The sequence below is a fragment of the Glandiceps talaboti genome, chromosome 10 (assembly GCF_964340395.1).
Source record: "Glandiceps talaboti chromosome 10, keGlaTala1.1, whole genome shotgun sequence".
Lineage (NCBI taxonomy): Eukaryota > Metazoa > Hemichordata > Enteropneusta > Spengelidae > Glandiceps > Glandiceps talaboti.
The window spans coordinates 18,731,594-18,750,599 of record NC_135558.1 but is presented as its reverse complement, the minus strand read 5'-3'; the positions used below and the strand labels follow the sequence as shown (position 1 = coordinate 18,750,599).

Here is a 19,006-nt window from a genome sequence, read left to right as displayed (position 1 = left end):
TTTGAATGCACATAATGAAATGTGAAATATTGTCATTATATAAGAGGTCACTAACACTACTGGAGTCACGATGGGCAAATGGTTAGGAGTGGCTGGCCTAGAATGTGCAGGTTGCAGGTTGCTGGTTCAAGCCCCTTCACTGCTGGTTGTTTTTGATTAGCTAAAGTCCTTAGGCAAGATTTGAACAACGATTGTGCCTCAGTCAACCCAGCTGTATAATTGGGGACCTGGTAGGATAGAGGTTGCAATGCGAGACTGCAATGGACTTCGGTCTAGTCTGGTGAGGTATGCTGTAATGGGGCGCCCTCACACATCGATCAACCCAGTATAAAAACATAATGTACATGTATCTTACACTCTACCTGACTGACTGACTACAAAACATAGTCTGAAAACCAGCATGGGTAGAACTAGTCTCTACAAAACATAACTCTATTTTCACTCTCTGTCATCCATTTATTTTTTTATTTCATTTTTCTTCATTTTCATACTTACACTTTCTGGAATAGTTGGCAACGCTGTTGGATCTGGTGTTACGAAGGAAAAGTTCTGAAGAAAAAAAAACAAAAAAAAGAAACATGGCAATACTCTGCATTTGTTCTACATTCTGAATTCATTAATAGTTGGCTTTCATGACAAAAAAAACCCCAAAAAACAATGAAAATATTGAGCATTACGAAATCTTGAAAATGACTGATGATTCAGATGAGTGGAATTTGAATATCAACGACTCCATTACATTTCTTAATAGATGAATATATGAATGAATAAACAAAATAAATATATCACACAAGCAAGTATAAAATCCATTGATCATTATCACGAACAGTACTTCAGGTCAATTTCCAAAATTCTTCAATAATACGAAAAATTTCCACAACGTAAAAATCTCACTTTACATATTTAATAAAGTCATTTGCATAAGAGGATATATTTATGGAAGGCGACGAGAAATTTGCTGAGTTTAGTCTTTGCGTAAAATTGACAGTTGTTAGTAATAAAAGACCAGAAAAAGCAGGGCTAGTTTGGAGGAATTGTATTATTCAAGTTGCATGCAAAAAATGTCCACACAAAGACAGAGTGTTTTCCTACATTGATATTTTCAAAGTATAGGAACTTTTAGACTTTAAGATACATCATGTCGCTTTGCCCTCACAGGCCTCGTGAGGGCGCCCCGCCACAGCGTACCTTACAGACTAAAGAACATTTTGACATGACTTTACCATACAATGTGAGTCTAACATATCTACAACTTGTATAATATTGGCAAAATTACCTGCACTGGTGTAAACATGTATTAATGGTATTTGTACAAAATGTACTTCAAAGCAATAATATAATCATTATTGCATAAACGTATGTAAATTATATGCAAATGAGGGTGCAGTCGTTCCTTGCACACGGTATAGCACTCAGACAATATATATGGAATTCTTATTACAAGAAATCGACTGTCGGTATACTGAGTGATTTTTTTTGATACGATAGACTTTCTTCATTTTCTAAATCTTCCTTTGGTGAATGCATAGCTCAGTCATTGCTAAAAAAACAGCATCCTGGCATACTGGCTCAGTCTTTGATAGTTTCTTTAATTGCGAAAATTCATTACACAGTAGGTACAGGAACATAAAAATTCCAAGAGACTTACTCTCATTGGCAAATATCATTCAAATCACTGCTTACACTTTGTACTATATATAGTATATAAATGACCATATATGGCAATTGTATTCTATATACCCATATGATACTACATTAACCATACAGAGTACATCATTGACTATGCATTGCATTATCAGTTTGACCAGATATAGGATATCACTGACCATATATAGCACATCATTGCCCATATATAGAATATCATTGACCATATATAGCACATCATTGTCCATATATAGAATATCATTGACCATATATAGCACATCATTGCCCATATATAGAATATCATTGACCATATATAGCACATCGTTGCCCATATCATTGACCATATATAGCACATAACTGACCATATATACACCACTGTCTTTATGTAAAACACTACACGTACATGTACATTATACTAGTAGTATACTACAAATGTATGATAATTATCATTTAATTTTGAAAATATCCAAAAATCCATTGTAATATCTTGTATACATAACCAAAAATTAGACACTGTAATGCTATGAATATGTTTGATAGTTTTAAAAAAGTTTGCTTATGTGTGAAACTAGAGTCAAGCCATTTTTGTACTGAATTACTGTTGTTCAATACAAAACTGTCATTTATTTGGCCAGGAATGATAATTATAATACCAACAAGCTGTATACGTACAAAGAGTTGAGGGCCTCGAATTGATGGAAAGAAACGATTTGTTACGGGGTCATGCCATAGTAAGTGGCTAACATGTTCTGTAACTTACTGTAAATATTGATAACAATGCACATCCTTGTAATCATGACTTGCTAGAAATATACTGACCTAAAGTGTTATCATCCCTGACTTAGCCAAAATAATACATTGCAAAGGCAGGGTTTATGACTTTGCATCTGTCTGTCTGTCTGTCTATCCGTCTGTTTCTGTCTGTCTGTCTGTCTGTCTGTCTGTCTGTCTGTCTCTCTTTCTCTCTCTCTCTCTCTCTCTCTCTCTCTCTCTCTCTTTCTCAATAAATATGACTACAGTACAGTATATACAAACTGTTTATTCTGTTCTATTTTAACTACATACACTGAATGTCTGCAAGCCATATTGGGAGCACACACGATATGGATAGGACGAAATGGGACAAATCCACACATACGACGTGCTGTGGTAATCAACCCGTCAACAAGCAGGAAAATATACAGGAATCAAATGGTCTGAGAATCTGTATAAAACCTGTGATATGTTCAGCTTAAAAGCTGTTATTACTAAATGATGTGTATTGGTGTTTATTAATATATGATGTTAGTTGCTGTTTTCAATTACGCATGCATTATAATGAAAAGTTTACAATTATACTAGGTAACCGATACCACCATGGCTTTGGTAAAAGGAAAATTTAATTCCTTCATATTTCCTAATTTCAATTTGTAGTCCCTCATTCTGACAAAACAGCATAGTTTGTGAAAGCACATAATTTTATATTTTTTGTTCAATATGACATAGTAACCATGGTAGTACATAAATGGTTGGATTTTGGTATAAAACACCTTTTCTTGCCATTTTGCATGGTAACATGTACATAATATCATAGACTGACTAGATTGATAACCCTACTGGCTTAGAGTTTTGGCTAACAACATTACCAAGCCAGATAGCCCAGTCTGTATCTAACACAAGGGTATATAGCTTACACTTTCCTCTTTTGAAAATGCGGAGTGACATGAGATTGCAGACACTTCCCCTTATATAATGCTGGGTGACTACATACACTGTGCACCCATAACAGACTTGAATAGATCTATTTAGAATCATAAGTGTGACATCCAAAAGTGTGATACCACATTTTTGTACAATTCCAACCGTGTTATTACTATGGAAAGCAAGCTATCGTATAACTAAGATCAACACAAACTAAACTTATTGTTACACAGGGTAGATTTCAAGAGAGGGTGGTAGTGTTGCCTTGGTTAAAGTTATGTGGATACAATCGCTCTGCAATCAAAATAGGGTAAACACTGATTGAGTTTGATGTAAAATGACAAGAAGGAAACATGTTATTTTATTTCTACATTCAACTGAATGAGGTTGAATGTACGTGTGGCCACACTTGAGGAAAAAGTTGCTAAAACTAAGAGAGATGCAACCCTACTGTGAGTGTCATCATTCTACATCAGTTGCTAGTTTATATCAATATATATTGTTACAGCTATAGTGTGTGGATGTGTTTCCTTCTCGATAACTGACTTGCCATTGTTGTATTTCTATGGACTTCACATAGGTACATTGGACAACCTGATTTGCAAACATCCTGATCTGCAAACAAACTGATTTGCAAACACCCCTAATCTGCAAACAATCTGACCTGCAATAGGTAATGTACTAGTTATATATGTATAAAAGCATTTCTAAGGGTAAAAACTCTTTCCAACATTTCATTATCAATATGCTACACCCAACTAACTACATGTATGAACCCAAAACTAGTTTCTTGCATCCCATATCCACTTCTCAGAAATTTTAACTGTTACATTCATTTATTGTCTTATTATTTGCTGCCTGAATAAATCTTTCTCTTCTTGTCATTTTTTGGGGAGAAATACTAACATACCGGTAGTGGGATTACTATTCATATCTCACATCACACAAGAATGAAATACATTGTACTGCACCATACTCACACCAGGTTAATGTATTTGAACAGAGAATATGGATTACCGTATATACCCAAGTCGTGCTATGTCACGACAACTCGTGTCGACGGTATGTCACTGGTTTGAGGTGCTCGAAATATGAGTCACAACATTTCAAACTGCCATTACTTTTCCCCAACTGTTCATAAATTATGCTTGAGGAGGTATACAATGTATTATTGGCCAATATTTTATTTCATTCAGCAGCAAAATACTCATAACCTAAGGATTTGTCACTACTTGTCTAGTGACTCATAGTGACAAGGCCCCTTAGGTGACTCATATTTTCCTTGGCTGAACGAAGAAACAATATTGTGGAATAACATATAATTATAAACTCTTATCCCCAGCATATCAAGAGAGGAAAGGTTGCTATAATATTCAGACTATGTACATGTACCACACTCTGGTTTGAAGAAAAGGTGTCATTGGTTGCTAAATTCTAATAATTAGAGAGAGAAAATTACAAAGCTATTAATTTTAAGCTTAAAGGAAAACAGATCAGAATTTTATAGGGTTTCTTGGTAATTTCAGATTGATATAAATGAACACTAACAGTTACACTGACCTACTAACTAACAAATAGGGTTTTTTCACTCAAGTGAAAAACCTCTGAGTCAATAAATTTTTCTAGTGTGATATACATGCCTAGCATTTGACAGCTCTTCAAATCGACTTCTGACATTGTTAGTTAGTACATTTGTTGGTAAACAGGTGTAACCTTGACTTTTATTGTATATGCATTGACTCATAAAATTTACATATTATGCGTGAATACCAGGTTCCACTTTTTTTCAAAGGCAAGTGTAAAACCTGCAGAAAAAAACACCAGAGTGTGTTTGCTTACTTGTGGTAAGCAAGAGTAAGACAAGTTTCATTCAAAGACACACAATGTAATTAGTATTTGTAAATAATCATCAAAGTATAAACACTACATAAGCCTGACCCCCATAACTCTGTTTGTTGACAAAATGTTACATGGTATGTTATAACAACAATCTCTCTCTCAAGTATAACATGTTAATTTTCCTTTATAACTTCTACAGATATAAACAAACTGATAGAGTGTCACCTGAACCGACATCAGTGGCACCCCCTGTTGTTTTTGTATGAGTCCTATTTTGTTTTTACCTAATTTTCCCATTGCCTGAAGTCTTTCTTTAGCTCACTTCATTCAAGCAAATGCACCGCTGTTTTTCTGCAGGTTGTATTTCAGTAAGGATAAAACTAAGTATCTTTCAATATACATCGAAAGTTACCCATACACAAAAGAAATATTTTAGCATACACTCCTATAATATTAGAATTTTATATTTATTCAACATCTAAAATCGAGTTTTGGTAAACTTTATGCAGTACTTTATACAATGTATGCATATATACCCGGTACGTGTGTAAGAGTCAATTGTACAAGCCAGTATAGCGTAAGTTGTTTTTCATATCAATGTAAATTAGTCAAGAAAACCCACATAAATTCTGACCTGTGTTTCTTCAAAGCACAGCTGCATTTCTTATCATTTATATAGCGCATTATCAGCCAATCAGCCATGATTTTGGGTAAAGAAAACTTGACTGAATGATGGAGTTAGAACATGTACGTACGTTATACACTACCTGACGAGAAACTGTATTAGAACTGAGCCCCTATAGAACAGAACAGAAAAGTGAACATATAGAAACATGCAATCTATTCACATGGTACGTTACAATTATCCAATGACATCAGTTGGGTTATTCGGGAACATAACATAAAAAAGCAAGGCTGGTGAACAAAAATAAAATCAAAATATAAATATGAAAATAACAGGAAATATCAGATATATGATTCATACATGGGGTTGTGAAATCATGAAAAATCAGTGCAACTTTGAAATAAATTCAACGCAATTTATACTTAAGCATTCATTAGGGAATTTGAACATTACAAATATTACATGCTAAAATTAAAATTTAAATAACGTGACGCCAACTAAAAATATGGTGCAAATTTAACGAGTGATGCAAGACTTAGAAGCAAGCATAGTGAGTGGATATGCCCGGTGCAGCACCTCGTGTCCCCCTGTGCACGGTGTCTAAACAGACTGTATAACTGCTTGTGAGGAGATAATTTGTGGAGAGAGGGTGAAAAACAGAAAACAACAAGTTTATAGAGAGAATGGTGGCTGCACTTGTAAAGTTGTACTTCTGTAGATATCAAAGTATATATAGACAAGTGAATAAATGAGGCTAGGACTGTATTACAGGAGGAGTAGAAAACATCTGAAAACAGTTCTCAATGATGTAAAGTTCGCTTTATAATCACGTCACGTTAATGTTTCCAGCAATAATTCTTTATCAAAAACAGAGGTTATAGGGTTGAATAGCTGAAGAACCATCTAGCCTAACATAATGAAAATTCTGTATACTTATTTCTTGCTATTTTTCCGTTCTCTCACAGACAGACTGGATCTTTCAGTGTTCAACCTTATCCTCTGTTTTTGATAAAGAGCCATTGTTCAAAACGATATATAAGTAATCTTTACATCTTAGAGGACGTGTTTTACCTACGTCTTAAAATTTCTACACCTGTCAAAATCAAACATGGTTTGTCATGACATACTAACATCATAATCTTTGTTTTAATGAAATTGATTGTACCAGACAAAGGTACAAAAGCAATAATCATCTACTATTTCTTCTCATTTTTCATCCCGTGAAGACTATGTATTTTGCTAAATGTTTTTATAAAACCTGCTGTACATGTATATTTAGGCAGAGATAGGAAAATCGTTTTCGCCAATATTGCTAAGTAGATTACTTCGTATTTTTCATACCTTTTTCAGTTACTGTACTATTTTCTCACTTTCACGAAAAAAAAATGGGTGATTATAGCACCCATTTTTTTTTATATGTGTGTGTCAAAAGTTTTAGAGTAAATTCAGTTTCTAATAATGTTTTCTATCTCTGGATCTCTGGCTGGACCTGAAACTCTGTTACATGTTGAAGAAAATCTTCCAAACATTCAGGCCAGATTCTGACACTTTCTTCATCATATTACATAATGTTATTCATGATGTCAGAATCAACTAATTTACAAAAAGATGATAACATTAACAGTACAATTTTGAGTTTTCCAGCTTAATACACTACCCACATTTCTGTCAAAATGGAACAATCCATTATGAAAGACAATGGATCATACCAAATACACAGAAAGATGGGGAAGACCAGGTAAGTTTCAACGTGAGGTAGAGAATGACAGACTAAGCAGACAGTAGTGGGTGATTTAATGTGTCTAAATGAAAGCCCATGCAGTTGTAACTGAAACAACATTTTGTAATATTTAAGACTTTCTGCAGAAGTACTTTTACTTACACTGAATAATATGCCTAACGGTCAAACCCTTTCAAGACCCTACAAATTTAAAATTTGCTGACAAAGAAGTAGTCAGGTCTGTACCTGGCAAGCCAGTGTCTGCATTCCCATCAGTGATTAGTTAACAGGTAATCCAGCAAATCAGAACGATTAAACTTTTTCAAGTAAAATTTTGCACATCTTGTAACATTCAAAAATTAACAAAATACAGCTGAATGTTACAACTACTGGGGTTTTTAATACTACCAATGGTGGCAGTTATTGAGAGTATTGTGTAAACTGGAGACTGGCTATCTGACTTGGCTATCTGGCTGGACATAGTTCTAGTGAATGACCTTGTCAAACTAGATAGCTATAGTGTCAGTCTGGTGTGGGCCAAGCATTGTGTTCAAAGCTCTGACTACTTATAGGTGTACTCCTGGTATACATGTGCTTAAAATGAACAAAACTCAACAATGGTAGCATCTATTACAGTGGCAATCGAGGTGTCGCTTTACTAACTTAAAAGATAAACTAAAACTAAAACTGTAACAGCTAATTGTTGATTATGTATACATATTAAGTGGGTGATAGCAGTGCCTCTGTTGTGCAGATGTAACCACCCTGCAATCAAGATAGTGTAAACTCCAGACATCTTCAAAATGTTTATGGCAAGATCATGGAAATCATAATCATCAGAAACGCTACCCTATTTATACTGTGTGCATAATTAACTCATTGTCCATTTGATAGCTTATGTCTACATGCCTCAACAATAGTTTTAGTTTGTGTCTATCTTTTAGTAAACCGACACCTTGATTGCCACTGTCATATATGTACATGTATTTGCACAGCTAACACAGGAATTATTCACCAAGAGACTAGACATAACATATACATTTTATTACCAAAGTCAATCATTTAGCAAGTTCATATTTTTATTTTCAAGAGAGCACTTTCCCTGCTGAACACAGTAGGGTTGTGATAAAAGTTTGGGTTTTTCAGTTTTTTGGACTCCCTCAATAATATCATGCTGGCACTGTAAAAAAGTTCTGTTATCTATCAAAACTACAATCTCAAAGTGATCAACTTTGATAATATGTCTTCTGGCGAATGCGTCATGTTTTATCTGTAAATAAAACTTTGTTTCATAAAACACACTTCATTGACATCGCCTTTCATGATACATGTATTACAGCATGTCTGGAATGATTCATGTATGTGTGTGTGTGTCTACTCATTAGTTACTATCACCACACACACACACATACTGGTGTGATGTACTTTGTTTCCTATTTCCGTCAACATTTAATTTAAGCATGCAAATAAACATTGAGACAACATAGATTATGAATTTATTTTCCTTTTTCCTCATACTAAGTGTAGTCATGACGACAGAATGAACTTTGTTAATGATACAACCCTCGAAAAAACACCACAGTGTGTTTACTTCCTTGTGTAAGCAGGAATGAGACAAATTTTATGTAAAGATATACAATGCAATTTGTGTCAATTACTTATCAAAGCATACATGTAAACACCACCAGTCAGGACCCCATATATTTGTTGATAGATTGCTGCATGTTATAATGATCAAAGTACAACTGTTAGTGTTACATTATAATTTCCCCAGACATAAACAAACTGATAAAAGGTTCCACCTTAACCTATATTAGAAGAATCAGCTGTTGTCTTTGCATAAGTTGTATTGTTGTTTTTACCTATATGTACTGTTGTCTTAGTGTTAAGTCTTTCCTTAGCTCACTTCATTCAAGCAAATGCACCGGTGTTTTTGGGCGGGTTGTAGTCTTTTAAAAGTTTTAACTCACTAGTATGATGCATACTTGTGATGGTATGTCTGTATTGTATGGTGGGGTGTGGTGTTGTGTTAATTGTGTTGTGTTGTGTTGTGTTATGTTGTGCTGTGTTCTGTTGTGCTGTGTTGTGTGGTACGTGTGGTGCTGTGTGTTGGTTCGTGTTGTGTTGTGTTGTGTTGTGTTGTGTTGTGTTGTGTTGCATCGTATTGCGTAGTATTGTATTGCATTGTGTTGTGTTGCATTGTGTTATGTGTGTTGTGTTGTGTTGTTTCTTTCAAACCTGATGATAGCAGTCAATACTTGATCCAGTTGCATAGTCAAACTGGAGATTCAGTTTTGGAGGTGAAAGTGAGGCTATTGACCTGCATCTCAGGTCAAGGCCACACGTATTCATTCATTGATAGGCTGGTGGCTACACAATAAACTAACTGAACTAATGAGTTCTTAACTTTACACATTGTGATTGTTTGTTCATCAATAGATCTCATTATGGGAACAAAATGTGAAAATTGTAGTTCAACACAATATACGACAGAAAACTGAGAAAGCTTTGCATGTGGTGTAACACCTGCATACAGTAAAACTTTCAAAACAAATATATGCTATTTGCAGTTTTATGAGGTCAAGCGCCTCACTTTGAGGCATGTACCAGGAAAAACAGGGGAGGGGGGCTAATTGTTACTGAGTTGTGCAACTTATTTTCTGAGCACATTCCTTCCCTCTAGTACTTCACTGACCAAGTACTTTCCCACCAAGTTTTTTTTTTCTGCACGAAATGTATAGAAATGATGTCATGACTGGTTGATTTTGGTTTGTATGAGGTATAATGTACTGTATAAGGATATATGAATTGGGAAATAAAAGTAGTTAACAAGAATTATAATAAAAGTTACAGACTGTATCCCTTTAAACTATTTTAGGTACTCCTTTTCATCAGTTAGTGTAAGTACAAGACTGTACATGTATGTGTTGCAGTGTACTGCCATGGTATTGTCACACATACTGGGTTACAGTTTACGTGTTAGACAAATTTCCTGAGTTTATCAGTAGTTTTAGAGAATTCAAATTATTCTTACAACAGTGTACTGAGTGTACTTACTGTTCCTTCTATTTGGGTTTTTATGGTCACCTCTGTCAGGGCTTCTGGTACTGGGTATCCGTACAGTGCCTCAACAAGTACCATAGAGTCATTTTCCTAGAATAATAATTGAACAGACAAATTGAATTTGTACATAAGTGTACAAAAATGTCATGATTGAGTAACCAACTTTATACTACATGTATGCACGAACCAAGTTAAACAAAAAATATGGAATGTATACACTGGTCGTTCTACGTCACGAAAATGCATACTATGTCACTGATCCTGCTGCATGTGTTCGAAACATGGCACAAAACGTTCAAAATTGCCATTACTTTCCCCAATTTTTCTTTGATATTACTGACGCTGGTACAATTATGTTATTCTCCAATATTTTTCTTTATTCAGTAGGTCAGTTTTATCACAAACATAGAAATTGTAAAATATTACTACCATACCTGTCTCTTGGCCTTCATTTCTCCTAAAGTATTAAGAAATCTATAGAAGATTTCAAACCATGGTAAATAACTGTAACATTGAAAGAGATTCCATAATTAAAATGTTAATTAAAGACTAACACTATCGACATCTACAATACATGTTAACCCCAGATTTCAACAACTAGACCCCTTCTGTACCAAGCTATTTCTCACAAAGTGGTTAATATAGAAAATTCATGTTTTTGGGGTTTTTTTTTAATTTAGCATTTTCATTCTTCCTCCTGCTTTTCATGTGATTAGTTTATGGCAGTAGTTTGGCTCTTTTAACTATATGTTGGTGCGCAAATACTTCAGATGGAAGTGAATGTCTCCAGTCAGGATAATCCAAGGTAATAAGGTGTTAAAATACATATTAAATGAATATTGATAAACCTCGGATGCAGGTTGCCAGAGTGTGTCCACAGGTAGACATGATGATGTCACTATACTACGTTAGTAAATAGATGGCTGTTGCCATAGAAACCAAGTTTACCTCCATATATCTCATCAGAGTTATAGAATAGAAATTGATACTTGACTCTGAATTCCACAAGTACTGACCTAGGAAAACATGTGAATCTTAATAATGAAATTAGAGAACACCATCTGTCCCCCAACCATGACTGTGGATACCATCTCCCACCTATTTACACAATAGTCAGGTGATTCCACTAGGAGGTCACCTGACCAAATGGCATAACACCATTATGCTGATGATGTCCAAGTGATAAGGACAAAACCTACATGTACGTACGGTAGTCGCTTCAAAAACTAGATTCCAATGAGATGACTTTACTATTACAAAGTACTATCAGAGCTTGTGTTCATGTACATTACCTGAGAATACAGAGACACGTTTGTGCTCCTGGAGGGTGGCGGCAAAATCCAAAACGATATCTACTCTCAATGTCTGTCAATACAAATGTAAACAATTGACCCGCTGGGCTGTAACTGCTAAGGGGACAAAACAAAACAGAAAACAAATATTCAGTGACAACAAAATCTGACACATTAACTACATTCACATTACAGGGCCCAGCATGGCATATTTATTCTATTCACATTACAGGGCCCAGCATGGCGTATTTATTCCATTCACATTACAGGGCCCAGCATGGCATATTTACATAACAAGTCATGGTAAGCATACATTTTAAACAGTTTTTCAAATACTAGACTTGTGTATTTTGTTGTCTTTTACGTTTGTTTTGTTTTTCTTGCCAGTTGTACAGCACATTGTGATTATTTTTAATGCAATGCACTTTATAAGAAATAAAGATTAAAGATTACAAATGTACATACCAATTGCATCAATCAATCAATCAATCAATCAATCAATAATCAATCAATTAAAAATCAATCAATCAATTAATCAATCAATCAATTAATCAATCAGAAAATTAATAGAGCGCCTGCACCCAAAACAAAGTAAAGTTTAGAGGCACTGTACAATTAAATATTGAAAACTTTCACAAACAAGTATGTTTTAAGGTTCTTCCTGAAGGCATTAACTGCGGGTATCCGTCAACGATCCAGAGGCAACGTGGCAAATCTTTCCCTCATGTAGATTAATCACTGGTTCAATCTATATCTTTCTACCATATGGGTACCCCTACATTGTAGCATTAATTTACCTTGAAGTGTCATATGGAAAACAAAAGTGAGTAATTTCCTTCAATTCCCTTTCATCTCCAAAATCTTCTGGGTAAATACTGATGATAGTTGGATCTGAAAGCGATTAGAGGAAAATTGCCCTAATTAGTGACGGTTAAATTAAGAAAATACGCAATGTTGAAACATTAAAACGAATTGCAATATTGGGCTAGCTTAACAACAACACAGACCTGTCTGGCACTAGGATTTGAGGGCTAACCTCTTTGGTAAACACCATCACAGGCCTGCCTGGTACTAGCTTTGGGGCTAACCTGTCTGGTAAACACCATCACAGGCCTGCCTGGTACTAGCTTTGGGGCTAACCTGTCTGATAAACACCATCACAGGCCTGCCTGGTACTAGCTTTGGGGCTAACCTCTCTGGTAAACACCATGTAATGATGTACATGTAGTAATCTGTGAAACCAGTCCAAGTACATTTTATACAATGTACATGTATCTTCTGTGCGATAACAGGATCAAAATGCCTCAAGGTTTCTGGTTTATGAGCTGTGCACAATGGACATGTACATGTATGTATGTTGTGATCAAACTAACTAATTAACTGGCAATTCTTCATTCTTTATGTATATATAGTATAACACAGCTACAGGCAACATCGCAGTCATTATACCATCTCACTGCACACACATTATACCGACATACATGTACCTGTACCACTACAATATGAGTTATGTATATATATCATGTCTTAAGGATCTTTCTGAGTTGCCCAGGTATTTTACCATGGTTACCAAAGAATGGGCCTTACTACATGTACTTTGTATATATTCAAATATTAACTCTCCATGAACATGTATGCAGCTTTACCAGTGACAATCCTGTTCCCCCTCCCCCTCAACCCCCAACCATTATCAGGATTCCCGGGCCCCAGCAATCAGCAGAATCCCTCCAACAGAATATCTCAAAAGAGTCAGTTTTGATAACGAATTCAAGTTTCAACACACTTCTGACTTCTACATGTACACATGTACTACACTTTCCATACAGAATTACAGTGCATTTGTACATCACATGTACACCTGCTCAGTTTTTATAAGGTCAGTTTATGAATTCCAAATTTCCATATCAAAGTGTTAGTCATACATGTATACATGTATAATATTATAATATACATAAGTGAAAGAAGAAATGGTGGCTTGGTCACTTTGTTACATTCGATTCTCCACTACAAATTTGTTTCACATGACCACTATAGCTGGTCGCACTCATCAGGTGGGTGAATACAGGACAAGTGTAGCAGTTTTATTTGGTTCATGTATGTAGGCGATAATTACTAGGCTATTATTTTCTGTGGTATACTATTTATAATTAGTAATACATAATAGGAACTTCCTCATTCCTGTCAGAAGTTACTAAGTTTGAGTGTGTTCCTGACACATATTTTTCGGCATTGGTGATTTTTTTTCGGGAAGCATTCGTCGATCAGCTGCAGGAATTTGCGCCTGAGGTTGGTGGCTATGTTAGCGAGGGTTGAACCATACATGTACATGTATGATGTTTCTGCGGTGTGGTCTCCTTTTGTTTTAGTGTACCTTACAGAATACCTGCAACATTACCCCTGGCTCACAGTCACACCCACATGAATGCTATTACCCACAATACTTTCTTGATCCTTGGGGAGCAGTCACACCCCAAGTTGCATAAAGCACATGACAATTACATCAATACAATAATAGTATGACCCATTAATATTATGTACTTGCCCAGTCCTTGCTTGCATAGATTAAGGTACATACCATACATGTACATGTAGGCACATGGTAATTACATCAGACTAGGTACATGTATACAGGTACAGGTGAATGTATCATATATTTGCATGCATGACCAGATATACACATAGCATCTGCTAGTAAATCCCCTGAGGTAGTTGGTTCTATGACCAGCTTGTAAACAATCTTATATATTTGCAGTCTGCCCTCACCACCTTTGGGAGCTAAAAATACTAGAAAATACTAGACAAACTTTATCATGACATCAAAAGAATTGAAATTTTCAAAGAAACTAACTGTAACAACTTTGAACCATCAAAACCAAATAAATCAGCAAATAAACTTAATTAGAAACCATAAAATCTTATGTAAACATAAAACTTTGTCAGGTTTCATTTTTGATGAGATACAACGTCATCATGTCAAAATCATAGTTGTTATTGAATGATGATGTATCCATGTAGAATGTACAATGTATGTATGACTCAGGCTATTCTATATATATGCCAGTGTTGGAAACTAGAAGACTGTTACTGTTACTGTTACAGAGATTGATATTAATGATTGTCTGGATCACATCTGTCAGCTGTTGCATCCTGAATTGGATAGATCACACAGGCACCACATTAAGTTCTTTTATTACATATATACATATATACTGGGCCACTAATTATAATATAAATGTGAGTGTATGATGCATATGTTACCTATATGCAAATGAGTATGATTATTTAAATTTATGCTTTTGTTACCTGTATGCAAATGAGTATGATTATTTAAATTTATGCTTCCGTTACCTTTATGCAAATGAGTATGATTATTTAAATTTATGCTTACGTTACCTGTATGCAAATGAGTATATGATTATATATTGATGCATACGTTACCTGTATGCAAATGAGAATGATTATAAAATGATGCATACGTTACCTGTATGCAAATGAGTATGGTTATTTAAATTTATGCTTTTGTTACCTGTATGCAAATGAGTGTATGATTATAAATTGATGCATACGTTTCCTGTATGCAAATGAGTATGATTATAAAATGATGCATACATTACCTGTATGCAAATGAGTACACAAAAACCACATTGGCACTCACACCATGAGGTTTATCTCTCTATAAACCCCGTTTACAGTTTACAAAGTGTTGTTCTCTCTATGTACACTAACCCAGTCGTTATCAATCCTGACCTGATTTAATCTCCACTCACATGATGACATGAGTAATCTGACTATAAATACAATTTAATAAATATTGCTGGTTGTAAAATATTTATAGCATTTGAAAAGTAAAATTTTCAGCACCAGTACAACATGTATATAATGCTATGGTCATACAACTTTCACATTTATTTACAGATCATGAAGGCTAGTCAAATTTACATGTGGTTTCTCCTAAAAAAAAATTTTTATTTTTTTTAAATTTTGAAATTACATGCATAAAGTTAATAACCTGGATATATGTACAGACCTGTTGCCAGTTCCAAGATGCATTATGTGTCTCCCCATACAATGTATTCTGTCCAAGCATATGCAACTTGCAAGTGAGTTTGCCCATGCTACTCAGGGAGATGGTTGTCATCTGACCATACCCCCGAGTTCACCAGTAAAATCTCTCCCTATCATTGATGGCGTTTAGCCTTTGTTCTATAAAAATCACTCATAATTAAAGTCAATTAAAGAGTCTTTCCATCATTTCACATAAATGTTATTTCAAAGGTAAATAAAGACAAAACAAACCTACATAAACAACATAAACAATTTCCTCTAGCGCAATGCATCTTGGAACCGGAAAATAGACTATTATTAGTATTATTAAGTAACTTTTATCTATTTTTGGCCAAGAAAGAGAAAGTACATAATTACTGTATGAATGTTAATAGACTACACTGTATACATATAAAATATACTTAAATTTCATGTTATTTATATTACTTTCATATTTTGCATTATTACAAAGTGAGCTATGGTTCACTGTATGACTTGCTCTTCAGTGTTACTAATGATAAGTTTAAGTTATAACTGCAGACATCAGACCATTGGTGAATAGAACCTGTTACAAACAGGGAAAGCAAACAATATGAATTGCATTAATAACACTTGGTACAGCATGGCGAGTATAGAGAGACAAGTATTACATTGCCTCACTTGATAATAACAGTTGTACGGCCTCTTTACACAACCGTTCATGTTCAAAAAACAAATTTGAAGTTTGTTTGTGAATGTTAACTATTACGTAAAGTGGCCATAAAACTGTTCTTGTCAAACCATGAAAGTAAGTAATACAAGTCTCTACTGTTCCAACATGCAGTGCCCAGTGTTATTACTCCAATGCATTTATTTACTTTCCCTGTTTGTAACAGCTTCTGTTCGTCAATGGTCTGATGTGGACAGTTGTACATGTATCTTAATACAGGGCTGGCATGTGATACTAGTATACCAATACAAATGTGTTTAATCAACAGTGGCTTTAACAAAAACAACAAGGATTAATTCTATCAATAAACAAGTTAATCATCTGGTAACAACACATGTAATCACTAGACTGTGTTCACTTTCTTTCACACTGTAAACACACTGTCACAGACATTTAAGGTCAGCAAGGGTCATCCTGATCCAGGGTCAACTGAGGTCACTGCATGGTAAATCTTAGAAAACAGGAAGTGAGTGTTTAACACATTACTTTGTGATTGTCTCACCTACAATGTAGGCGCATGGTTCAAATCAAAAACTGGAACGACTAGACTAGACTGCAGAGTCGACGACGTGGCTATAATAACAAATCCTTGGAGGCTTCCATTACTATAACTTGAGGCTATAAAACTTATCATGGTTGCTGTAGTTTTGCAGTTCAAAACTTTCCTATACACTTTTCCTTTTTATCAAAATCGATACAACTACATGTAATTAGATCTTCCAGGACAATTTGTAAATTTACTAATTCCCAACTACGTTTAAATTTCATTAATTTGAATGAGTATATATACACATGTAGTATAATGTCTATTTGTAATTGTACAAGATGTATTCATATACATTGTACATGTACATTCACTGGGTTTTCAATTTCACTGTGCAATGTACAATGTAGTAACATGTACTGTGAAAGGGAACATTTCATTCACTTAACTTAAAAGCCAGGGTTTCAATCTAAGATTCTCACATTTAATCAGTCAAAGTACTCAAACATAAGAATTATGTAGGATCATTCTTTAGTTCTGGACCACATTTTCCTACATCCCTGACAGATAACCTCAATTTTAAACCTAATGAGCAGGAATATATCAATGTAATTTATAATGTGTTTGCTTTATTCAAGCGTTTGCTTATCCAATGCAGTGAAAATATATTTTGGTTCTTAGAGGAAACATTATGGTGATTGATGAACATAACATAACATAACATAGCATTGGTAAACCGTAATTTTGTTCCTTGATGAAACAGCAAAATTATTTTGCTATATTTGAGATTTCCTATGCAGTTAATTGCTATGCAGGATAATACAGCTGCATGTATACAGCTACACTGCATGTCGCTGCAACTGAAACAGGCTTTTATGAACTGTTTTGTGTAGATATAATGACTTTTTCATAACATGGTGCACCCTGAACAATATTGAATCACCTCTGAGTAACTGTATGTATATGTGCTGCTGTATGTATACACAATATGGTGCAACAATCAAATCATATTTTGGTCTGCAGCCAAAAATGAGCATATACGATCATGATTTCCATCTGTTAGTGTACTAATTACATTATACAATCAACCCTTAAAATTAAGTTAACATGTACATTAATGCACATGTACATGCCTATTAATTGGTATTTTAATAATTTTCAATACATGTATCGCTGGTTGTCAGACATAAAAATAATACTCAACATACAGCTACAGTGCAGATTTAAAGAATTTGATGTTTGTTAGCAGTAATGTTGGTTATTTAGAAATATCAAAATTGACGTCGAATCAACTCGGAATCATCTCCAGCATTCCTGATTATTCACATCATTTTTGTTTAATACATAAAATGTACAACTCAGTTGTTGACCATAAATTAATATCGTGAGTATTTCTTGGCTGAATTCAGAAATACATCACGGAATAATACATGACACCGTGTTCATACCAAGAGTGTGAACTCACTTTTAGAAAATATATTAATAGTTCTGACTGTTGATAAATGTGATATGTGAAATGCAGTACCGTACATGTATGTAACATGTAACCATAGACAGTGGATCTCCCCTCCACTGTCTACATGTATGATGCAGTACAGTTCAAGAATTATATTCCCATTAGACCACAGGCTAGCAATAACATCTCACTAGCATATGTTAGTTGGAAAGCATCTTGCAGCATAATTTTGTTACCATACATTTCACCTATGTGCCCTCTAACGATAGCCAAATTTGAATGTTCTGGGTCAAAATGGAATTTCTTGTGAGTTACCACATAGCAAGAGATAGGTGAACATCAAATTTTGGTGCGTCACTAGAAATTGTGTGTGCCAGTCTCACGTCAAATTGGCTTAGAGGGTACTCTGCATATAATGTGACACACATAAACCACAAATGTATGAGAGAT

The 19,006-nt window shown here is 34.7% G+C and overlaps 1 protein-coding gene across 7 annotated transcripts in view; it reads right to left on the bottom strand.

The window, feature by feature from the left end:
- Positions 1 to 19,006, bottom strand: part of LOC144440974 (DENN domain-containing protein 1B-like) — a 56,264-nt gene that overhangs the window by 24,757 nt on the left and 12,501 nt on the right. For 5 of the 7 annotated variants that reach the window (XM_078130461.1, XM_078130467.1, XM_078130465.1 and 2 more), the window contains exons 3-8: positions 12,661 to 12,754; positions 11,864 to 11,980; positions 11,006 to 11,075; positions 10,566 to 10,661; positions 5,919 to 5,960; positions 496 to 549 (exon numbers count right to left, since the gene is read on the bottom strand). In XM_078130461.1, the coding sequence (XP_077986587.1) occupies positions 496 to 549; positions 5,919 to 5,960; positions 10,566 to 10,661; positions 11,006 to 11,075; positions 11,864 to 11,980; positions 12,661 to 12,754 (473 nt within the window). The remainder of the gene's footprint in view (positions 1 to 495; positions 550 to 5,918; positions 5,961 to 10,565; positions 10,662 to 11,005; positions 11,076 to 11,863; positions 11,981 to 12,660; positions 12,755 to 19,006) is intronic. The other 2 variants (XM_078130462.1, XM_078130464.1) reach the window with 2 other exon arrangements.